Source organism: Notolabrus celidotus, chromosome 1 (genome assembly GCF_009762535.1).
Source record: "Notolabrus celidotus isolate fNotCel1 chromosome 1, fNotCel1.pri, whole genome shotgun sequence".
Lineage (NCBI taxonomy): Eukaryota > Metazoa > Chordata > Actinopteri > Labriformes > Labridae > Notolabrus > Notolabrus celidotus.
Genome location: NC_048272.1, coordinates 13759582 through 13778471, shown reverse-complemented (window position 1 = coordinate 13778471; position 18890 = coordinate 13759582). Strand labels below are relative to the sequence as shown.

Below are 18890 nucleotides of genomic sequence, written 5' to 3'. Positions count from 1 at the left end.
GAACGCTTGATCAAAATGTCCAGAAATGTTCAATAAATGTGAGGATGCGGGAACAAAATGTTAATTTTTCTGTCATTTTATACAGCGTTAAAACTAAATTACTACTATTGTGGATTTTTGTAGTAATTCAAGAAGTTCTGTTTTTAAAAAGTAACCAAAAATTAAAAAAGGCACAGATTATCTTCTTTATTTTTTTTTTAAATTGATGTAATCTTTAAAGTCTAAATCTTTAAATATTCTGGTTTCTAACATCAGTGTGAATGCGTATTGGATACGGTGCTGCTGGTTGGACAGAACGAGTCGTCTAAAGATGTCAAAATAAACTACGGGTACCTCTGATGGACATTACTAAATGCTTTTTGACATTTTTTCATACCAATAGATTATTATTTTAAAAAGCTAGTGTGTGTATTGATACAGTAAATCTTATTTTTCCTAGAAGAACAGAAAGTCTGTTTATTATTTGGTTGGGGTCACCATTTTTGGAATTTCATTTAAACTAACTTTACCAAAAAAACATCTCAAACTTGAGCTACCACTTCTGAAACTTAGATTTCTCTAAATATCAGGGAAAGAAAGAGACAAATCACATCAACCTGATTACTTTTCAAGAGCTACAGAGAGCTTCCTTCAACTCTTAATCTTTCTTTGATGCACAGTAACGATAGATACAACACAAAAAGATAGACAACAAAACAAGCATCTATTTTACAACAAACTTCTACTTCAATCTCTCCTCACCCAATCTGCCTTTCGACCCCTCCAATTTTACCGCCTCTCCCCCCCAGCACCCTGCACTGACTGACACTGCCCTGCACCCCAAGGAGAGACCCGGCGAGGTGAATCCCTTTGCTCCAAAGAGAGAGACACAAGCTCTCAGATCCAAACACAACTCGGCGGTGGGCTGTCTGTTTGTTCTGACAGCAGAGCGTCTGTGTCTGTGAGGAGCATCTGTTCGACCTGACCCAAAAATAAGCACATGATGATACTCCTACCCCAACATCCCTCTTCTAGGAAACCCATGATTAAGAATAGAAAAATGTGACTTTAGTTTCCATTGCATCAATTTGGGATTGAATTTTATGACATTCACAAGACGGGGTGGCTTCTAAACACCCAGGGCAAAGTTTCCATGAAAGACCTGAAACAGATGCAAGCTTTCTTCTGGTGTCACACTGACTTTAAAGTATTTACTCCAAGAGATTTAACAAATATGCACAAAACCTTTCACTAGATTTTCTTCACAAGATAAGCTTCAATAGTCTTACTTTACAATGACGAGTTGAACGCTCCATACCAATGAAAAGGGAACGAATGTATGCAAGCCAGGCAATCATTGTCAACCGGTTCAGATCCCTTCATGTCAAGAAAGTCATGAAAAGTCTTCTTCTACAGAGGAGCTCATATTCTGCTTTGTTATACTAACATCCACAGATTGAACACATGTATTGAGCAATTACACACACTTTATTTTTGAGCTAAAAGAACAGTCCGATTTTTTTTACATTCATGGACAAAATCATTTGTAAAGACACAGCTAGAACACTGCCAATTATTTGATTATAGTTTAGAGCTTAGGCTAAACATCACTCATGACAACCTTTGTCATACTTTTGTGGATGCATGGATCAGACCATTTGGTCAACGAAAAAAATAATTTCAGCGGTTCCTCAAGCATCTTGTTTTCTCAAACTCCAAAAGCTATGCTGCTTAATTTACTGTGAAATCACTTGAATCAAACGTGATTAAAAACACCCAAAAAATGGAAGATCTTGACATTTCAGAAGCTGAAACTAGAAAAAAATAGAATTTCTGCTTCAGAAATGACTGATAATTTGAGCTTTATCTCCACTCCATTGACAATCAATCAATCAATCAATCAATCAATCACTATATATATATTGCGCTAAATCACACCAAACGTGATCTCAAGATGCTTTTACAAACATAGCAGATTTAGACAGTACTCTATGTTAAATTATTAACAGAGACCCAACATCAAGACACGATACAATCCAGTCCCCTCTTACTGCCAGGACTCAGTCTGATCTCATCTTAATCCACCATGAACAGAGCACCTTGCAGTATTTAACAAGTTACAGCTTCCTTTTAACAGACAGAAACCTCAAGCAGAACCAGACTCATGCTGGACAGCCATCTGCCTCAACCGAACAACACTTTTTAAACTGATTACTATTGGAAGTAATTCCATGTTTAGCCTTTTCCCTGCAGATTTTGAAACATTAAATATTAATTCCAGCTTATTTTGCTCATATTTCTATTTATTACTGCCCTTTAAAAGTCTTGCTGTATTCACCTATTAATATTCTCATAATTTTCCTAAATGTATTGATTTATTTGGATCCCCTTTAGCTACTACCAAGGTAGCAACTATTCTTTCTGGAGTCCACTCATGCAAATTTCTACAATCCACATGCAATTTACATAATAAAAAAATCCCAGGCAACATTTAAAAACAATAATCATGACAATAACACCAAAAAAGCAAGATACAAAACCAGAAAATGTTCAAGATAAACGCTCAATCGCCTCATCCGCTGTTGCATCTGAGTGAAATGGTCCGGCAACCTTCTACCTGCATGACATTAGAGCCACTCAGGTCATTTTTCCCATTTGTGTCTCATGAATGCTCCAGTAATCTCCTCCAAAACATCATGTCATACAGGTATTAGGTCAACAATTATTTTGATATCTGATCCCATCAGAAACACCAAATCTAGGCATCAAAATTTGGTGGTTCACTAATAAAATGTGCTGTATAGGTGTGTGAGTAACAGCTGATACAGAGATTTAAACATGGAGGAAACAAACACTTACTCTGCGTTGAAGCCATTTACGTGCAATATTCGCATCTGCTTCACTATCGTGCTTTTCCCGGATTCACCGGCCCCTGAAACAGAAAGAGAAGAAGTCAGACAATAAGGATGAAAAACTGCTTCACCACTACCACATCCATATATCATGAATGGATATCCACATGAGACTGGTGCAGAATGGTTATAAGCTCATTATATGGGATTTGGGTGGCACTATTTCTTTAAGGGTGTTCATGGTCTTGGTGAAAGAAGTATTGACGACTGATTTCCACAAACTTCTGGGTTTTGTTTCTCTGCACTGCCCCTGTCATTCCAACATAATACCATATTTCATGAAAATAGAGGACCAAGCAAGATGTCAGGACAAAAAAGTGCTGATCAAAACGGTCCAGGTGAGTCTGCTACCATCTGGCTTGTTGTTTGCAGTGTTAGGGAGTAGCAAAGCTGATCCTCTCAAATACGCAGAGTATATTTTGTCCATGTTTAACCTTCACATCATTATTTCCATTTTATTCTACTTTAAAAGTTCCACTCTTTTTTAGTAGAGAGGAAAGTTTCACATTAACATGGCATATTTATAGTTGTGGCTAAAGTTAATTTTTGCAAATTAAAAGGCAGTTTGATGATCTAAATCTTAATTTCCAACCCTTGTAGCTGGATCCTTCACAGAAAAGGTAGTATGTGTGACATGTTTAAGATGTCTATTAGTGGTAAGAAGATCCATCAGAAAGAGATTCAAACACATGGTTCCCTTAAAATAATTATTTGACGTCTGAAGAGGTCAAATTATGTGTTATTTTTCAAAAAATAAAAGAAAAATGACCAAAAAATTAAAATTAAAACAGGCAATCTCATCCAATAAGCAAGATTGTATGCAAAATGAGTATCTTTGCTTCAGTGCCTTATAATGTTTATAAGACACCATGTCTGCACTCTTACTAAGGTGAGAGGCTGAATATAGGGGGTGTTTTTAAACTGTTTTCAGGGTCCCAAAAATGATCTACTTCTACTCCAGCTGCCAGATGTGTAGAGAGCTCCCAGCATCATGGAGGAGCACAGGAAGTGTTTGTCAAGATCAGTGCAGAAAATTGCTTTAGCATTTTTAAAGTAAATTTCATTCACGACACATAGACAAAGGCCTTAATAAATACATTTAAGAGTCATGGGAATTTAATCCTCCATAATTCTGTGCCTGTATGTGTCTGATGAAACAAACCAGGCCATAGTATCTCCTCACCTGGAGACAAGGAGCTATGCTACAGGCCTGCTATTTAGCGCCCGAGTGTAAGTGTTCAAATCTAGGATCAATTTCAGATTAGAATGAACGGGACAGTGATTCAAGGGAAGCTAGCTAGTAATCCTAATAGTAATCCTAATTTGCTCTCAGTACTCCAAGAGGCTTAGCAGGATAGTAGCCCTGGCCTTGACGTTCAGACTGGATCGTGACATGGAGGCCTGGGTGATGAAGCTAGAAATTACTTTATCAAACAAAACTGGAGGCAACACCTGAGATCTTGACAAACACAGAACACGTCCCAGATTTTTTTTTGTCATATGTGTGGAGTAAAGAAACAAGCATGCAAACAAAACAAGAAAAAAAGCCAGTTGATGGCCTCCAAAATTCACACAAACAGGGTCCTTCTGTCTGCCCAGTGTCTCTCTCATGTTCTGTCGTCATGCTCCATAATGACCCATGAGAGCAGGGACAGGCCTGTTTAAAACCTGGTAGCATGGTGACATCACACTATGCTTCTTTATCCAGTATCTCAATTAGCAGACTTAGCTCAAAATACACTTGTGCTGTTTGAATTTGTGTGATAAATCAGCACTAAATGAATGTTTTGGATGTCACAGTCACACAAGTTAAGGGTGGATTGAAGAAAACCTACCTAATAGTAGTAGTCGGTGAGTGGCCCGGTATATCTGTTTGTCTTTTTGGAGCTGCTTCTCTATCTTTTTGTTGGCCTCCCTCTGTGCCTTCTCCTCATTTCGTTGGTCTTCCGTCTTACTATTGCCAAGACAGCCCATCTTTTCCCAAAACCCCACTGATAGGTTCAAGGGGGGAGGCAGGCAAGCAGGCAGGCAGACAGGCAGGGGTAGTTATAGGTGGGTGGATGTTTGGTGGCTGGGTGTAAGGAGGGAGGGAGGAGGAAGGAGGGGAGGGTGTTGATCAGAAGAAAAATCAATCAATCCAAAATTCCTAGACTGGCCCTGCACAGGAACACCCGGCTCAAAATGGGCGTCATTTACATCACCAGATGCAGATGAAACTGTCGTACAAAAAAAGATGTCAGGCTCCACCAGGCTTTGGGAACGTATGTGTAAAATGGATGTGGCTATTTACTGGCGATTGATCAACCAGGGATCCCTCAGAGCACCGATGCCGCCCTCTCAGATGCTTGATTCTTGTGGTTTTTCACTGTAAATCCGCAATGAAGTCATCAATGATATGAGAGTGGATGTGAGATTTCCAGCTTTGCATTGAACGTGAAAGCACCGTCAGTGGTCCTGGTGTTACAATCTACACGACTGCTTTTTAAAAAATCTATATATTTCCACTCTTTTATGCCTAATATTTCTCAGCAAGTGTCTCCTCTGGAGCCCATGTTCGGCAGATATCTCACCCTGCCTTTCAATTCATTTCCACTCACAACCAAAGCCCTGTTTTCCTCTCTTTCCTCTCCACCTTTGAATTTATATTTTGGGTTAATCTTCAAGGGGTTGTTAGCAATCTTTCCAGCGTGAAGAAAGAGGTGGAGAAAAATAAAAAATAAATATCTCCTCTTAAAATGACGGCATGTGAATCACCAGGCTTTCTCTCTGTCTCATTATACACCGTTTTTTAAGGAAGGAGGGGTTGTCGTCGTTATCACTAATATCCTCCTTTAAACCGATGTCAGTTTTTATTTCCTCTCCCCGTCAACAGATGCTGCTCTTTGCTTTTTTCAGAGGGTTTGTCCAGACCCAAAGAAAGGCCCCTTCTCCGTCCTTTTTCTCTGTGTTACGTTAATTTGTATTTCTCCTCACATCGGGAAGCTTCTCTTGGTGTTTGGCAGTCTGATGTCCTTGAATAAAACGCGATATCCCGGTGATACGGGTGGAAATTCCTCCGTGATTTCCACCCTGGTTTTGGTGCAGGTAACGTTACAGACTGCTGTCAAGTCCCTCAGTTTGTTGTATTCCCTTTGAATCCGTAGATTATGGTTACATGTGCATGATACATGAACATACCGCGGTGTTTTCAGTCACTGATCCCGCGGTGAGACGTTTTGTTTGTGGCCGCCGACAGGCCGGGTCAGCTCCGGAGGACCGGCGGAGGGGATGAGAATCGTTCCTTTGCGGTGTTACTCTGAATTATTTGTGCCCCCGTTTTTCTCTCTGGATTGTACATTGAGATAGATAGCGTTGAAGAGGTGGGGTGGGGCAAACGGCTCTCACGGAACCCTGAGAAAGAACGGTGGTCAAGCTCCACGGGACGGAATTTTCCAGTTTCCGGTTAGAACTTTCACAATAAAACCTAATCAAGCAATCAAGCAATCAATCAATCAATCAATCAATCAATCAATCAATCAATCAGACTTTATAAAGCGCCTTTCATACAATAAGGTAAGATATTACTTCATTGATCCCTGGGGGGAAATTCGGTTGTTGCAGCAACCCAGACATAAGTACAACCGAGAATACGTTTAAATAAGTAAAATAAGTAAAAATAAAAATAGATAAATAAAGATAGAATCAAAATTTAAGATATATATATAGAAATGTTACAAATGAAGAAGAAGAAGAAGAAGAAGGAGAAGAAGAAGAAGAAGAACGTACTTTATTATTCCCCACGGGGAAATTAAATTTTTTCACTCGTGTTATTTTTCGGTCATGCTACACGCACAGTTTTTGGTATATACATACAATCATGCACACAACTGCAGTGGACATGCACTTAGGAAGAGATGTCAGAGTGAGGATGCTGCCATCAACCAGCGCACCCCAAGCAGTTGGGGGTGCTCAAGGGCACCTCGGCAGTGCCCAGGCAAGTGAACCAGCACCTCTCCAGCCACCAGTCCACTTGCCAAACTTCGTCCATACTGGGACTCGAGCCGGCGACTCTTCGGTTCCCAAGTTAAGTCCCTATGGACTGAGCTACTGCCGCCCCAAATGGTGTAAATAGTAGTATTTTTTTTAAAAATGCAGTAGTGACCATAGACTGTATAAAATATGAACGTAGTATCCGTGACGTCCCCCATCTGTTTCTGGCGAGCTGTTTTGAGGCCAATCGTCGGCTGCAGCCATATTGCTGCTGTCAAAAGGGATTGTGACATACAGAGGAGGGCTTTGAGCCTCCTAGCCAAGTGGCAACCTCCGGTCTGAAAATATTGTCCAATGCAGAAGTGTTAAAAGCTGCAGTTCATCGAGGATCCGCTTGAGGCTGGCTCCGGAAGTACTGGAAGTCACATACGCATGAATGGGAAAAAGACGATCTTTACAGCAGAAATAAACATGTTTACAGCCTGGTACAAAAGACGAGTGTAGTCTGGATAGCTCATTTTTCGATGTGCTCTCACTGTGAGGGGGGTGAATTTTTTTCTAACGCGGCCATTTTCGGAGATATTGAGACTACGAGTTTTCCAATGAGAGGCACAGCTGCCTGCAGGAACACTGCAGCTGTTGGCTAGGAGGCTCAAGGCCACCTCATTACGTCACACTGGCTTGACAGAAGCAATATGGCTGCCGCTGACGATTGGTCTCAAAACAGCTCATCAGAAACAGATGGGTGACGTCACAGATACTACGTCCATGTTTTATACAGTCCATGGTCACTACCATAGATTGTATAAAATATGGACGTAGTATCATATTGTCGGTCGCAGCCATATTGCTGCTGTCGAGAGCGATTGTGACGTACAGAGGCGGGCTTTGAGTCTCCTAGCCAACAGCTACAGTGTTACTGCCTGTCAATCAAGTCAGCTGTGTCACTCATTGGAAGACTCGTAATCTCAATATCTTCGAAAATTGCCGCATTGGAAAAAAATTCAGCCCCGTACAGTGTGTGCCGATTGAGAAAGGAGCTATCCAGACTACACTCGTCTTTTGTACCAGGCTGTAAACATGTTTATTTCTGCTGTAAAGATCGGCTTCTTTTAATTAGTGTGTATGTGGTTTCTGGTACTTTTGGAGCCAGCCTCAAGCGGATCCACGATGAACTGCAATTTTTAGCACTTCCGCAATGGACAATATTTTCAGACCGGAGGTTGCCACTTGGCTAAGAGGCTCAAAGCCCTCCTCTGTACGTCACAATCCCTTTTGACAGCAGCAATATGGCTGCAGCCGACGATTGGCCTCAAAACAGCTCGCCAGAAACAGATGGGGGACGACTTTTAGACCGGAGGTTGCCACTTGGTAGTGACAGGTTGACATGGTGTGATTATTGGGTTACGACAGATTAAGCAATATAAATACATAAATATGGGTATGTAATATGACTTTATGAAGATAAAGAGAATAGTAAAAAGTACTTTATAATAGTGCCTTTGTCAGCTGAAGTAAACAATAATTATGTAATATGACATAGTATAATATAATAATAATAATTATATTATATAACGTCATATGCGTTATAGTATATCGTCAGCCAGAGAGTCAGTACAGGATGAGCTAATGGAGTGTGGGGGGTTAGGACATTTGCTGTATAAGTGGTGCGGCCTAGATTCCCCATGGATGCCCCTGTTAACATTTAGTTGATACTGTGCAACAATGCTAAAAATGTACTTCTAATCGACTCATAGGAGACTCATATACAACCTGACAAGGTTATGAACAAACAAAACTAGGAACACAGATGAACTGGAGTCACTCATAGAAGGCACCTCAGCTTTATTTACAGTTGTTGCATTTTTGTACCCTGCTTATAAGTAGCTGTAGCTCTGTGATTTTATAGGACATGTCCCTTTGAGAATCTGCTAACAACACTAACAATCAAAGATCTGACGAGGGGCCCTAATTTAAAATCGCTCCTTTTCAGGGGTTACATGTTAAAACATTATAAACCACTGGTTTACCATCAACTAACAGAATTAAGTGTTGGTAACTAGTAAACGTTGGAAGTTAACAAGTTAGTACTTTATAGGGATACCTCAAAATGTACTTCTCCTTTTAACTAAAGTTTGATTTTTTTATTTTTTTTTAACTAACCAACTGCGGGTCATTTTATTTGTACAAATTCATGTAGGCCTCTGGATAAATTGTGCATTGATAATAATAATAATAATAATAATAATAATAATAATAATAATAATAATAATACATTATTAATTGTCATTCAAATTTATATAATTCATGGAATATTTCAAAAGAAAATATTTATCTAAAATTAGATATATGTACTATTTATCTCTTTTTTTCCTCTTTAATTGAAGTCCATGCTGAACATTACATTATTACACATACCAATTCACTAAATGTCTTATAAATTCTTGAGTAATAAAGCGCATAACCTCTTATGTTCAAGATATTTTTATAATTTGAATATGGTGTGAATTTTCAAATATCAAATAAACAAGGTATGAATCTACAAATATCCATAAGAATCAGATTAATCAAAAGTCTTCCCACTTGAAACACTGGAGGAATGCTGCGATTTTATTTTGAAGTGAAAATCACAATACTTCCGGTTTCCTCCTTGTTGTAGCTTGACGAATCTGGGCTGAAGCAGGCTCAGATCACATGATTGCCCGGAGCGTCATGAAGCAGAGGTACAGAAGGGGAGAGGCGCCCTCTTTGAAGCGAAATGATTATCAACCTATCTTCAGAAAAGGTATGAATCAATAATAGTGATTAAAACCTAAATGAAGGTACTTACTAACCATCAGTAAAAGCACTACATGGACATTCATTTAGTAGCAATGATACTAACACAATCACAAGTAGTGACATTAAAAAGTGAAGGATACCTTGTTCACTGAACCTCTTCGGTCATGTTGCTCCATGCAGGTCATGAGGGCAAGACACAGGTGGGACAAAGTCATTGTTTTGTCGTAGATCAGGACTGACAACAGGTCCCAAGTCAAGACCTAAACTTTGTGTTTCAAGTCCAGTAGCCTAAAGTAGTGTATTGTTCACTCTTTGCCTCATTTTACAAATGTATTTAATTTATTTAAATGTAAATAATTATTTATTTCAATTGGGTTCAATTAAGTGAATTTTATTTGTTTATCATCATTACGTTGACTGAGGGATGTGAGTCTACATTATAACTTGAGTCTGACTGGGGTCACACCTCTGTGGCTTGGGTGGAAAAAATGTAATCTGTAGTATCTTTAGTTATTTTAGAATTATATGGGAAACAGACAACAAAGAAACTAGTTACACATTGTATATTTAGGGAGATAGACCAAATAATAAGAGGGAAATGAACTACACACAACAAATGTTGATGATACAGGTAACAAGGAGCTGCTGATGTGTTAAAATTGATGGATACAGTTTGAGAAACGTTTACAATGCCACCCTGATGTTCTGTAAGCTTGACTCACCTAATGGTTATCTGAATTTTTAAACAGCTCCCCGCGTTTTTACCCCTTTGGCTACATGCCTGCACAGACACACTGCATGAAAAATCATGCACACAACAATGCACACGCAACACACACAAGAAAATACCTCCCTCCACAAGTACGTCAAAAGGCAGGGGGAAGAAGCTCAGGGCAAAACACATAAAGGTCATCAACGACAACTAAATGCTACTGTGACTCTCTAATGAACCCAAACAGACAACTGAGGGAGTAGAAGAAGCAATGACTTAATGACTTAAATACAAGAAAAAAATTAAAGGTAATATCTAAATGTATATGATATCTATATCCTTAGATAACTATGCAATCTTCCTCTATCCTGTTTGTTCTCTAAATAGGACGATAGTCTATGAATAAGACAAAGAAGTTCAAATTCTTTCTAAAGACAATACTTTTTGACAAATCAGTAACCCTGGCATACAATTATGGATTAGTGGATGGATGTTAGAGTATGTTATTATAAAATATTGAGACACTACCTCTTGTACCCTGGTTCATTACAGTTCAAAGCCAAGTATCCTAAATTTCTGTCTTTAATTTGTCAGCGGCCATTTATTTTTATTTTAATATTTGAGATATAATAATATCTTTACCTTTATTAAATTAAAAATAAAGATTTGTCTCTGATAAAGTATTGACCTCCAATAATCCCAAATAGTTGAGACCTGTTACCAAAGAGTTTAAGTTCCACAAAATAAATATTTCTACTCCAAATATTGTTGCATCATAAAATAACTTTTCTTTTACCCCTAACATTCTGCTAACATGAGCATGTGGCCTTTCCAAGTTAAAATTACCTCTTTAACAGTATTCCACAACACAAAAGGAAAGGAAAATCCCAAACTACTGGTAATGTTAACAGAAATGTTAGCTAACTAATACTAGTGCTAGCCAGAAATTAGATGGATTTTGACACTAACTGTTATGAGACAAATTTGACCTTGTATGAACAAATATGACCAATCACTTTTTTTTCAAGTGCTGAACAGCAAAGAAGCAATACAATTGTAACATTGTTTATACCAACACATTTCCCACCCTGAACATGACCATGAAGGAAAATAGCAACAGGCCAGGGGTTAAAGTGAGCTATTAGCTGATTTACAGATGTGAGTCCGATGGTGACGGACCAGGAAGTTGTAATTACAAAGTTCTGCCAGTATGTCAAGTCAGACACAATTTGCTTCAAACCTTGCTGCCATTACAGAAGGCATTCTAATTGGTCACTATGTTATTATAGATGCCTTCATGTCTTTACACTGTTATTGGTTGAAGCTACGAACCTGAAAACCAAGAAGCGTCACAAACACAGCACATAAAGAAAATAAGGCAGGAGGGAGGATCTCTACAGTTAATGATAGAGTAAAACTATTTGGATGAGACTCTAAATGGGGATCTGATACGCACAGCTTTTATATGTTATAGAGTATGTTTAAATTGTAGTATTGAAATTTCTTATCATCTTTTTTATAAGATCCTGATTTTCTTATGTTTCAAAAGGTCTGTATAGAGTCAACAACAATGTGTTGCACTTCAAAAAATAATCTTACCAAGTGTATTCATCCATGTGATTTGAGTCAAAATATCTAATTACACTGAAAATTCCCTACTCTGACCTGACAAGTATAGATATAAATCTTATTTCACGATATAACACACAACAAATAAGGACTTGATTTCTTGTAGTGTGTTAAAATGTCTGCCAATACAGTGAGCAAAATGTTCCAGGAAGGTTTTCTGATATTGAAGATGTAATGCCTATTTCAAGAAACTTGGTTGACATTAGGTGTAATGAGATATTTTTACTAGAAGTAAGACAAATACACTCAGTACATTTTATGTTATTGTCAGTCTCTGGCTTTGACTGGTGTCCTTGTAAATTAATCTGATATTGAACAGTTGACTACACATCACACACACACTAGAGGAACGTGTTTGGCAAAAACACATTCCAGCTAAGCCAAAAAGTCAATCATTATTTATCTAGTTTGTGGATCAAATCAACTGTGTGTTTAAATGCAAAATGTAATTTTAGAGATCCTTGGTCTATTTGGGTTTTCTCTGAGGTCATCAGACTAATTGAAAACTTTGTCATAGTTAAACTTATTGATATAAGCAGTACTAAGAAGGTGTAAGGTAGCAGCTTTTGGAACTCAGCCTTCATTGACTTTGTTGTTTATGTTCAAGCTTTATTCCGTTAAGTGCCAGATTTGTTGGCATAAAAAATGTTTTTATGAAAAAACATGTCTAGATGAGGCCTGATGAATAATTATTTTTGTACAAGTCTAATCAACTTGCTGATCTATAAAGACTAACCTCTCCAGTGGTATCTTGTTATAGCTACGAGAGCCCTCTAGATGGTAGCATCACTCATGCAGTCCTGCTACTGGCGCACATGACTATTATTATCACAGATACAGTGACTAAGTGTCTGTAAATAGAAAATGTATTTTGTAACTTCTGTGTTGTATAGAAAAGATAATTAAAATCTGATCATGTTTTGTTATATAACAACTTTTCAAATAAATTTAACTGCAATTTTAGCAGCTGAATCTTATGTTTCCCGTCAGGCACAGTAACATGTTTGGTATTCAATGTGTTATCTATCACTACAGATACTTTTTTCTGCCATTCTTCCGTTCACTTCCTTTCCTGTTTTTGGTTGGTAGTTCAGCTCAAAGATGTGGGGCGAATTGGTAATGCCGCTCAGCAATACCTTGTTGCACCAACTGTTTCCTTCAACCGTATACTTGATTAATTTGAATATTTTAAGGAGATTTTATGAAATATTGCTATTTGCTCTTCCACCAAGTTTGCCGAGGTGAACAAAACAGATTGTTACCTGAATTTTTCATTATTAACCATTCCTTTTCAAAGCAGTTAAACACTGCTCGTGTTATTTGCATGGACAAGTACATAGCATAGTACATGGTCTTCAAAGTATTCTTACCATACTTAGAAAGTAGCCCTAAGTGAAGTAATATTTTGTTGTGCTCTGTTACAAGTTTTCATTGTGCATTAGGCCCCTCGTACTGTACATCATGGCCTAGTGTGACTTCCTGACATCACTGATGATATCATTTCCCGTACTGTATAAAAGACATGGGAGACACCAAAGCCTATCAGAGATCCCCAGCTGCTCTGTGTACTGTAGCCTGATCATCATGCGTGAAATTGTGCATCTGCAAATTGGACAATGTGGCAACCAGATCGGCTCAAAGGTAATAAAATGTAATCCCTCTGTACCATATACTTTTATAATGTGTTTGGACCTAAGTTTATAAAAAATATTAGTTATGTGATATAATGTTTTGTCTATCTGCATCGCCTCAACAGTGTATTTTTGAGACTTCATAGAAATATGATTAACTGGCTGCATTTTTGTTGAATGACTGGTTGTTGTTATAAATTAATTGTCCCACTCACTGACATTCAATGAAGAAATGTTCAAACTAATATATTTAAGTGACATAATTTTGACTTAAATAAATCTCCCTTATGAAACATTATTTTTTAACTTATGATGCAAGGTTTGGCCCATTCTGTTTATTTGCCACTGACAGTTTTGAGTGACACAGGGTGTTCCCTGTTAAGTATTCAGAGAAAAGATAAGGGCTGAACGCGAGACTGGCATGGGTGGGACTTTTTTATCATGGCAACCACAAAAAAGTGACAGGAACTTCAAGATAATAGAGCCAAATATTGCTTCTTGAAATTGGAGAACATGTCAGTCAAAGAACCAAGCAGTTATATAACTACTCTGTTATTAAGCTTTATCAGTTTATCTTCAGAAGCAGAGATTTGTAATCTGGTCAGAACAAGATCCTGACTCACAACCTGGTTAGGACGAGTTAAATATTAATGGTTCGGTATTACATATTGACACCTGGGAATGATCCAGAATTTCCAATTTCTCATACCACTATAAAAAGCTTTACTTTAAACATTTTTACTATGACTAACATGTCTTTCAATATACAGCTTCAATCTCATTCATGCCTTTATGTTTTCTTTTTTTATAGTTTTGGGAAGTGATCTCTGAAGAACATGGGCTCAATGCAACAGGAAACTATGAAGGAGACTGCAACCTTCAACTGGAGAGGGTCAACGTCTACTTCAATGAGGCCCATGGTGATACACAGACTGCAAACTGCTCAATTACTAATTCATTTTTATGCAATAATTCTGTATCATTATTACTCTTTTAAACCTCTCACCAAAAAGTGATGACATTTTAATTGCAGCAATGGTGTGTACATTTTCTGTGTGCAGGTGGGAAATATGTCCCCAGGGCCCTGCTTGTTGACCTGGAGCCTGGTACCATGGACAGCGTGAGAGGAAGCCGCATTGGGGCCCTTTTCAGGCCGGACAACTTCATCCATGGTGAGACAGTTATAATAAAAGTCTGATTGAAAAATAATTGTAAAGATTTTCCTGCTTCTGTGTGCTTAATGCCATTTATGTTAGTATGCAGAAAGGAAAGGCACTTCTAAACTGTATACATTCCTGGTACTGCTGTAGCCAAGTTCGCCAGACCGAGTCAAAAATGCAAAGAAGCGTTGAACCTTTTGCTTTGGTTCAGTTCCCAAAGGGCATTATCAACAGCTGCAGACCCAAACACCTTGTGAAGCATTTAGATTCATCTTAAATCAATCAGGAAATGAAACTAGACATGAAGCTGTAGGTTACTGGCTCTAACATGCAAATCATCTGGCTTATAGTTCAACCTAACACGATGACGTAAACATGGAATTATTTTGTAGCTTATACTTACCATTTACCTGTTTGTTTACACCCACATTGTTCAGAATATTCTGATACAGATTCATCATTTAAACAGGTCCAATGTTGGAAAAACAGTTGTGATTAGCCAGACTTGATTGGTAAGACTTAAACAAGAGCTCCAGTCTTGTCTAGTCTTAAGGCTACATATCGGCTGCTTAGGATGCTAATGCGTCCAACAGCTGTGGGAATGAATCTCTCATTGGAGTTGAAACATTTCAATGGTAGGGACAAATTAGTTTGTATAAAAAGTTCCAACAGAAAAACAAACATATTGTCCATCTCATTGATCTGCGACAAGTGATAATAATTGAATGTATACAAATGTTAAAACATCATCTAATTCATAGTTGTAAATATTCAACAAAAAATATTTGTAAAAATATCCATATTCAGCCACATAGATTAGAGAATCTTAATGTAATCCGCTGTTCCATTTATTAGGAAGTGGCTGAACTTAAGTGCTTTATGTTGTCCCTACAACATGATTATATGCCCTGCTCCACTAATTCAACTGACAAGTGATAGAACAGGATTAACCTACAAACCTTTATTTGGGTGTTACAGGAAACTCGGGTGCTGGTAATAATTGGGCAAAGGGCCACTACACAGAGGGAGCAGAGCTGGTGGAGCAGGTCATTGACCGAGTCAGGCACGAGAGTGAAAGCTGTGACTGCTTGCAGGGCTTCCAGCTTGTTCACTCCTTGGGGGGTGGCACCGGCTCAGGCATGGGAACTCTCCTCATTAACAAGATTAGGGAGGAGTACCCCGACCGCATCATGAACACCTTCAGCATCATGCCCTCCCCTAAAGTCTCTGACACTGTGGTAGAGCCGTACAACGCCACCCTGTCAGTCCACCAGCTCCTGGAGAACACAGATGAGACCTTCTGTATTGATAACGAGGCTCTCTACGACATCTGTTTCCGCACACTCAAACTGACCACGCCAACTTACGGGGACCTCAACCACTTGGTCTCCATGACCATGAGTGGGGTCACCACCTCTCTGAGATTCCCCGGGCAGCTCAACGCAGATCTAAGGAAACTGGCGGTCAACATGGTGCCTTTCCCTCGCCTCCACTTCTTCATGCCAGGCTTTGCCCCCCTGACGGCTCGTGGAAGCTCACAGTACAGATCCCTCACAGTGCCTGAGCTCACCCAGCAGATGTTTGATGCCCGTAACATGATGACGGCGTGTGACCCGAGGCGGGGGCGCTACCTCACTGTAGCTGGCATCTTCCGTGGCCGGATGTCCACCAAAGAGGTGGACGAACAGATGCTCGCAATCCAGCAGAAAAACACCAACCACTTTGTCGACTGGATCCCTCATAACGTGAAGGTTGCCGTGTGTGACATCCCACCACGAGGCCTGAAAATGGCCTCCACCTTCATCGGCAACAACACAGCCATTCAGGAGATATTCCGTCGTGTAGGGGAGCAGTTCGCAATGATGTTCAGACGCAAAGCTTTTCTCCACTGGTACACAGGGGAGGGTATGGATGAAATGGAGTTCACTGAAGCTGAGAGCAACCTCAACGACCTGGTGTCAGAGTACCAGCAGTACCAAGACGCCACAGTTGAGCAAGACTGGGATGCAGAGGATGAGGAAGTGGAGGGACCATCGTCAACAACGACAACCAAAACGCAGGTGGAAGTCAAATTAGAGACAGTGGTCGAAACAAGCAAAGAAACTGTAGATTAATAAGACAGCGTATGGTGTGATGTGGAGGTTTGAGACGTCTTTGAAGGATACTGAAAGCATGTGGCATTGTCGGTCTGAAGTAGAATGCTGTTTTTTTTCTTGTTTAGTAAATGCCATCACTTGATATAGATAGCTTTAGCTTAAAAAGAAGGTAATGTTACAATTAACCAAGGTGCTTTTTATTTTTATTTTTATTTGTATGTATTTTTCCATGTGTAGGCCTGAAATTTGTCTGAAGGGTTTAAATTTTGTGTTTTCTAATATGAATTTGAAGAATGTATGTAAATAAAAAGACTGTCCTGTTGCACAAACTATATGTATTTCAAAACCATAGATATTAAACTTTGATCATAAAACTTTTTGTCTGATATCTAATTTTGTATAGTAAATGTCACATTGTCTGTTTCATTATGATTGAACCATTAAACCTTAGAGTGAAATCTCTAAAAGAATGAGAATGAGCATAAAATCACAATAGAAGAATTACTTAAAGGTACAGTGTGTAGAAATGGGAATATTTAACGATTTTGCTCACCCTTCCTTTTGGCGAAGCGATTTAACATTTGGGGTGTATCAATACAACGTTTTTTGGAGCACAATAAACACTCCCTTCTTCTTCTTCTTCTTCTTACTCTTACAATCGTCTGAATTAAAAAATGTGCATGGCGTATATAAATTCTGTGCTACTGTAAAAACATGGTGGTGCAAGATGGCAGCCTCTGTGGAAGTGGAGCCACTCCTATGTAGGTACAAAAAGCTCATTCCAAGTTAACAAAAATGACTTTTAAATTCAGGTGATTTCACACTAATTTGAATATACTTATGAATACTATATTCCATTTCTACAAATTATGTGTTCTGCTAAATGCCACTAAATTCTACTGACTGCACCTTTAAATATTTCCCTTTCCATCTAGTTTTATCATAAAATTACACAGGAATAAAACTAAACTTAGCTGAAGTGATGGACAGGCCTCTGACAGCAAAGTGGCAGTGACACAGTTGAAGGCTGTCACAGTTTCCTTCTCTTCTTAAGTATCTGGGACATAGAGATTACACACAACTCGGCCACAGTGTCTGCCCCCCCGAGATAAGCACCCGACGTGGCATTGCCTCAGCTGCACTGTTCCAGTGAAGTTGAAGACACTCATAAACAGAGAAAATGGAGAAGATAATGCATGTAACACATATGCGTATGGTGTAGCCTACTGCCTCACAAAGGGCAATGTGCTTCAAGTTCCAAAGGTTGATATGATGTAAAGAGGTAAGCACTCACTCAACATGCAGATTACAGTGGGCCAGTAGTTACAAAAGTTAACCTACAAATTAAGCATTTTTTACTTGCAACACCTTGACACAGTTTAACTTTGGGGGGTGGGCGTGCAGGGTTAAAATTCACATTATATTTTAATGAAGAGTACAGAAGTAGTTCTAACTTCCATGCAGTAAAACAGAAGATATTACTAAAAGAAATATAAAGATAAAATGATTTGTTCTTCAACTAAAACATGTTGTTGTTTCAGGACACATCTTAAAACTTTTCAGATCCACAAACTTCCTTGTAGTTGACCACATTTGAAAGTCATCCAGGTTTGATTATGTAACATGTCATATAAATATAATACTCTCCACTGTCACGTTTTAATAGCATAGATATAAATAAAAAGAAGCCTGTCAAATAGAAACAGGAATTTTGGTGCAATATGGACCGAGAATTGCAGTTACTGAAATGTTACTCTTAGGTTTTCTCTCTCAGTCTGCCAAGGTTGCAGAGAGCTGTCAACCTTCACTGGGCTGAATTGTGTAACATTGAAGGTTACATTGAAATATCTCTGAATGGGTTTAAAAGTTTTATATGAATTACCCTGTATTCTATATGCTTAGGTTATATGTGGTATTATATTTAGATTGTCTATATGCAGTAAATCAATGAATAAAATATATTTTGCTGTGCTGCTCTTTGCCAGTGGGACTCATGCGGCATTCACTGACATACGGAAGTG

General features: G+C 38.7%; 2 protein-coding genes across 3 annotated transcripts in view; one reads left to right on the top strand and one right to left on the bottom strand.

Moving 5' to 3' along the window:
- The window catches only part of LOC117818521 (guanine nucleotide-binding protein G(s) subunit alpha-like), a 39468-nt gene extending 33131 nt beyond the window's left edge, over window positions 1-6337 (bottom strand). Inside the window, exons 1-2 of the mRNA XM_034691461.1 lie at window positions 4727-6337; window positions 2839-2911 (exon numbers count right to left, since the gene is read on the bottom strand). Of these exons, the coding sequence (XP_034547352.1) occupies window positions 2839-2911; window positions 4727-4865 (212 nt within the window). The 5' untranslated portion in view covers window positions 4866-6337. The remainder of the gene's footprint in view (window positions 1-2838; window positions 2912-4726) is intronic.
- A 3213-nt stretch (window positions 6338-9550) lies between these two features.
- On the top strand, window positions 9551-17212 carry tubb1 (tubulin, beta 1 class VI). Of its 2 annotated transcripts, XM_034681061.1 has the most exons (5): window positions 9551-9645; window positions 13503-13623; window positions 14425-14533; window positions 14675-14785; window positions 15752-17212. In XM_034681061.1, exons 2-5 carry the CDS (start codon window positions 13567-13569, stop codon window positions 16885-16887), a joined length of 1413 nt encoding a protein of 470 aa, XP_034536952.1. In that variant the 5' UTR covers window positions 9551-9645; window positions 13503-13566; the 3' UTR covers window positions 16888-17212. The 2 variants fall into 2 exon arrangements, with proteins under 2 accessions (XP_034536952.1, XP_034536960.1); XM_034681069.1 differs by lacking the exon at window positions 13503-13623.
- Window positions 17213-18890: the final 1678 nt, after the last annotated feature.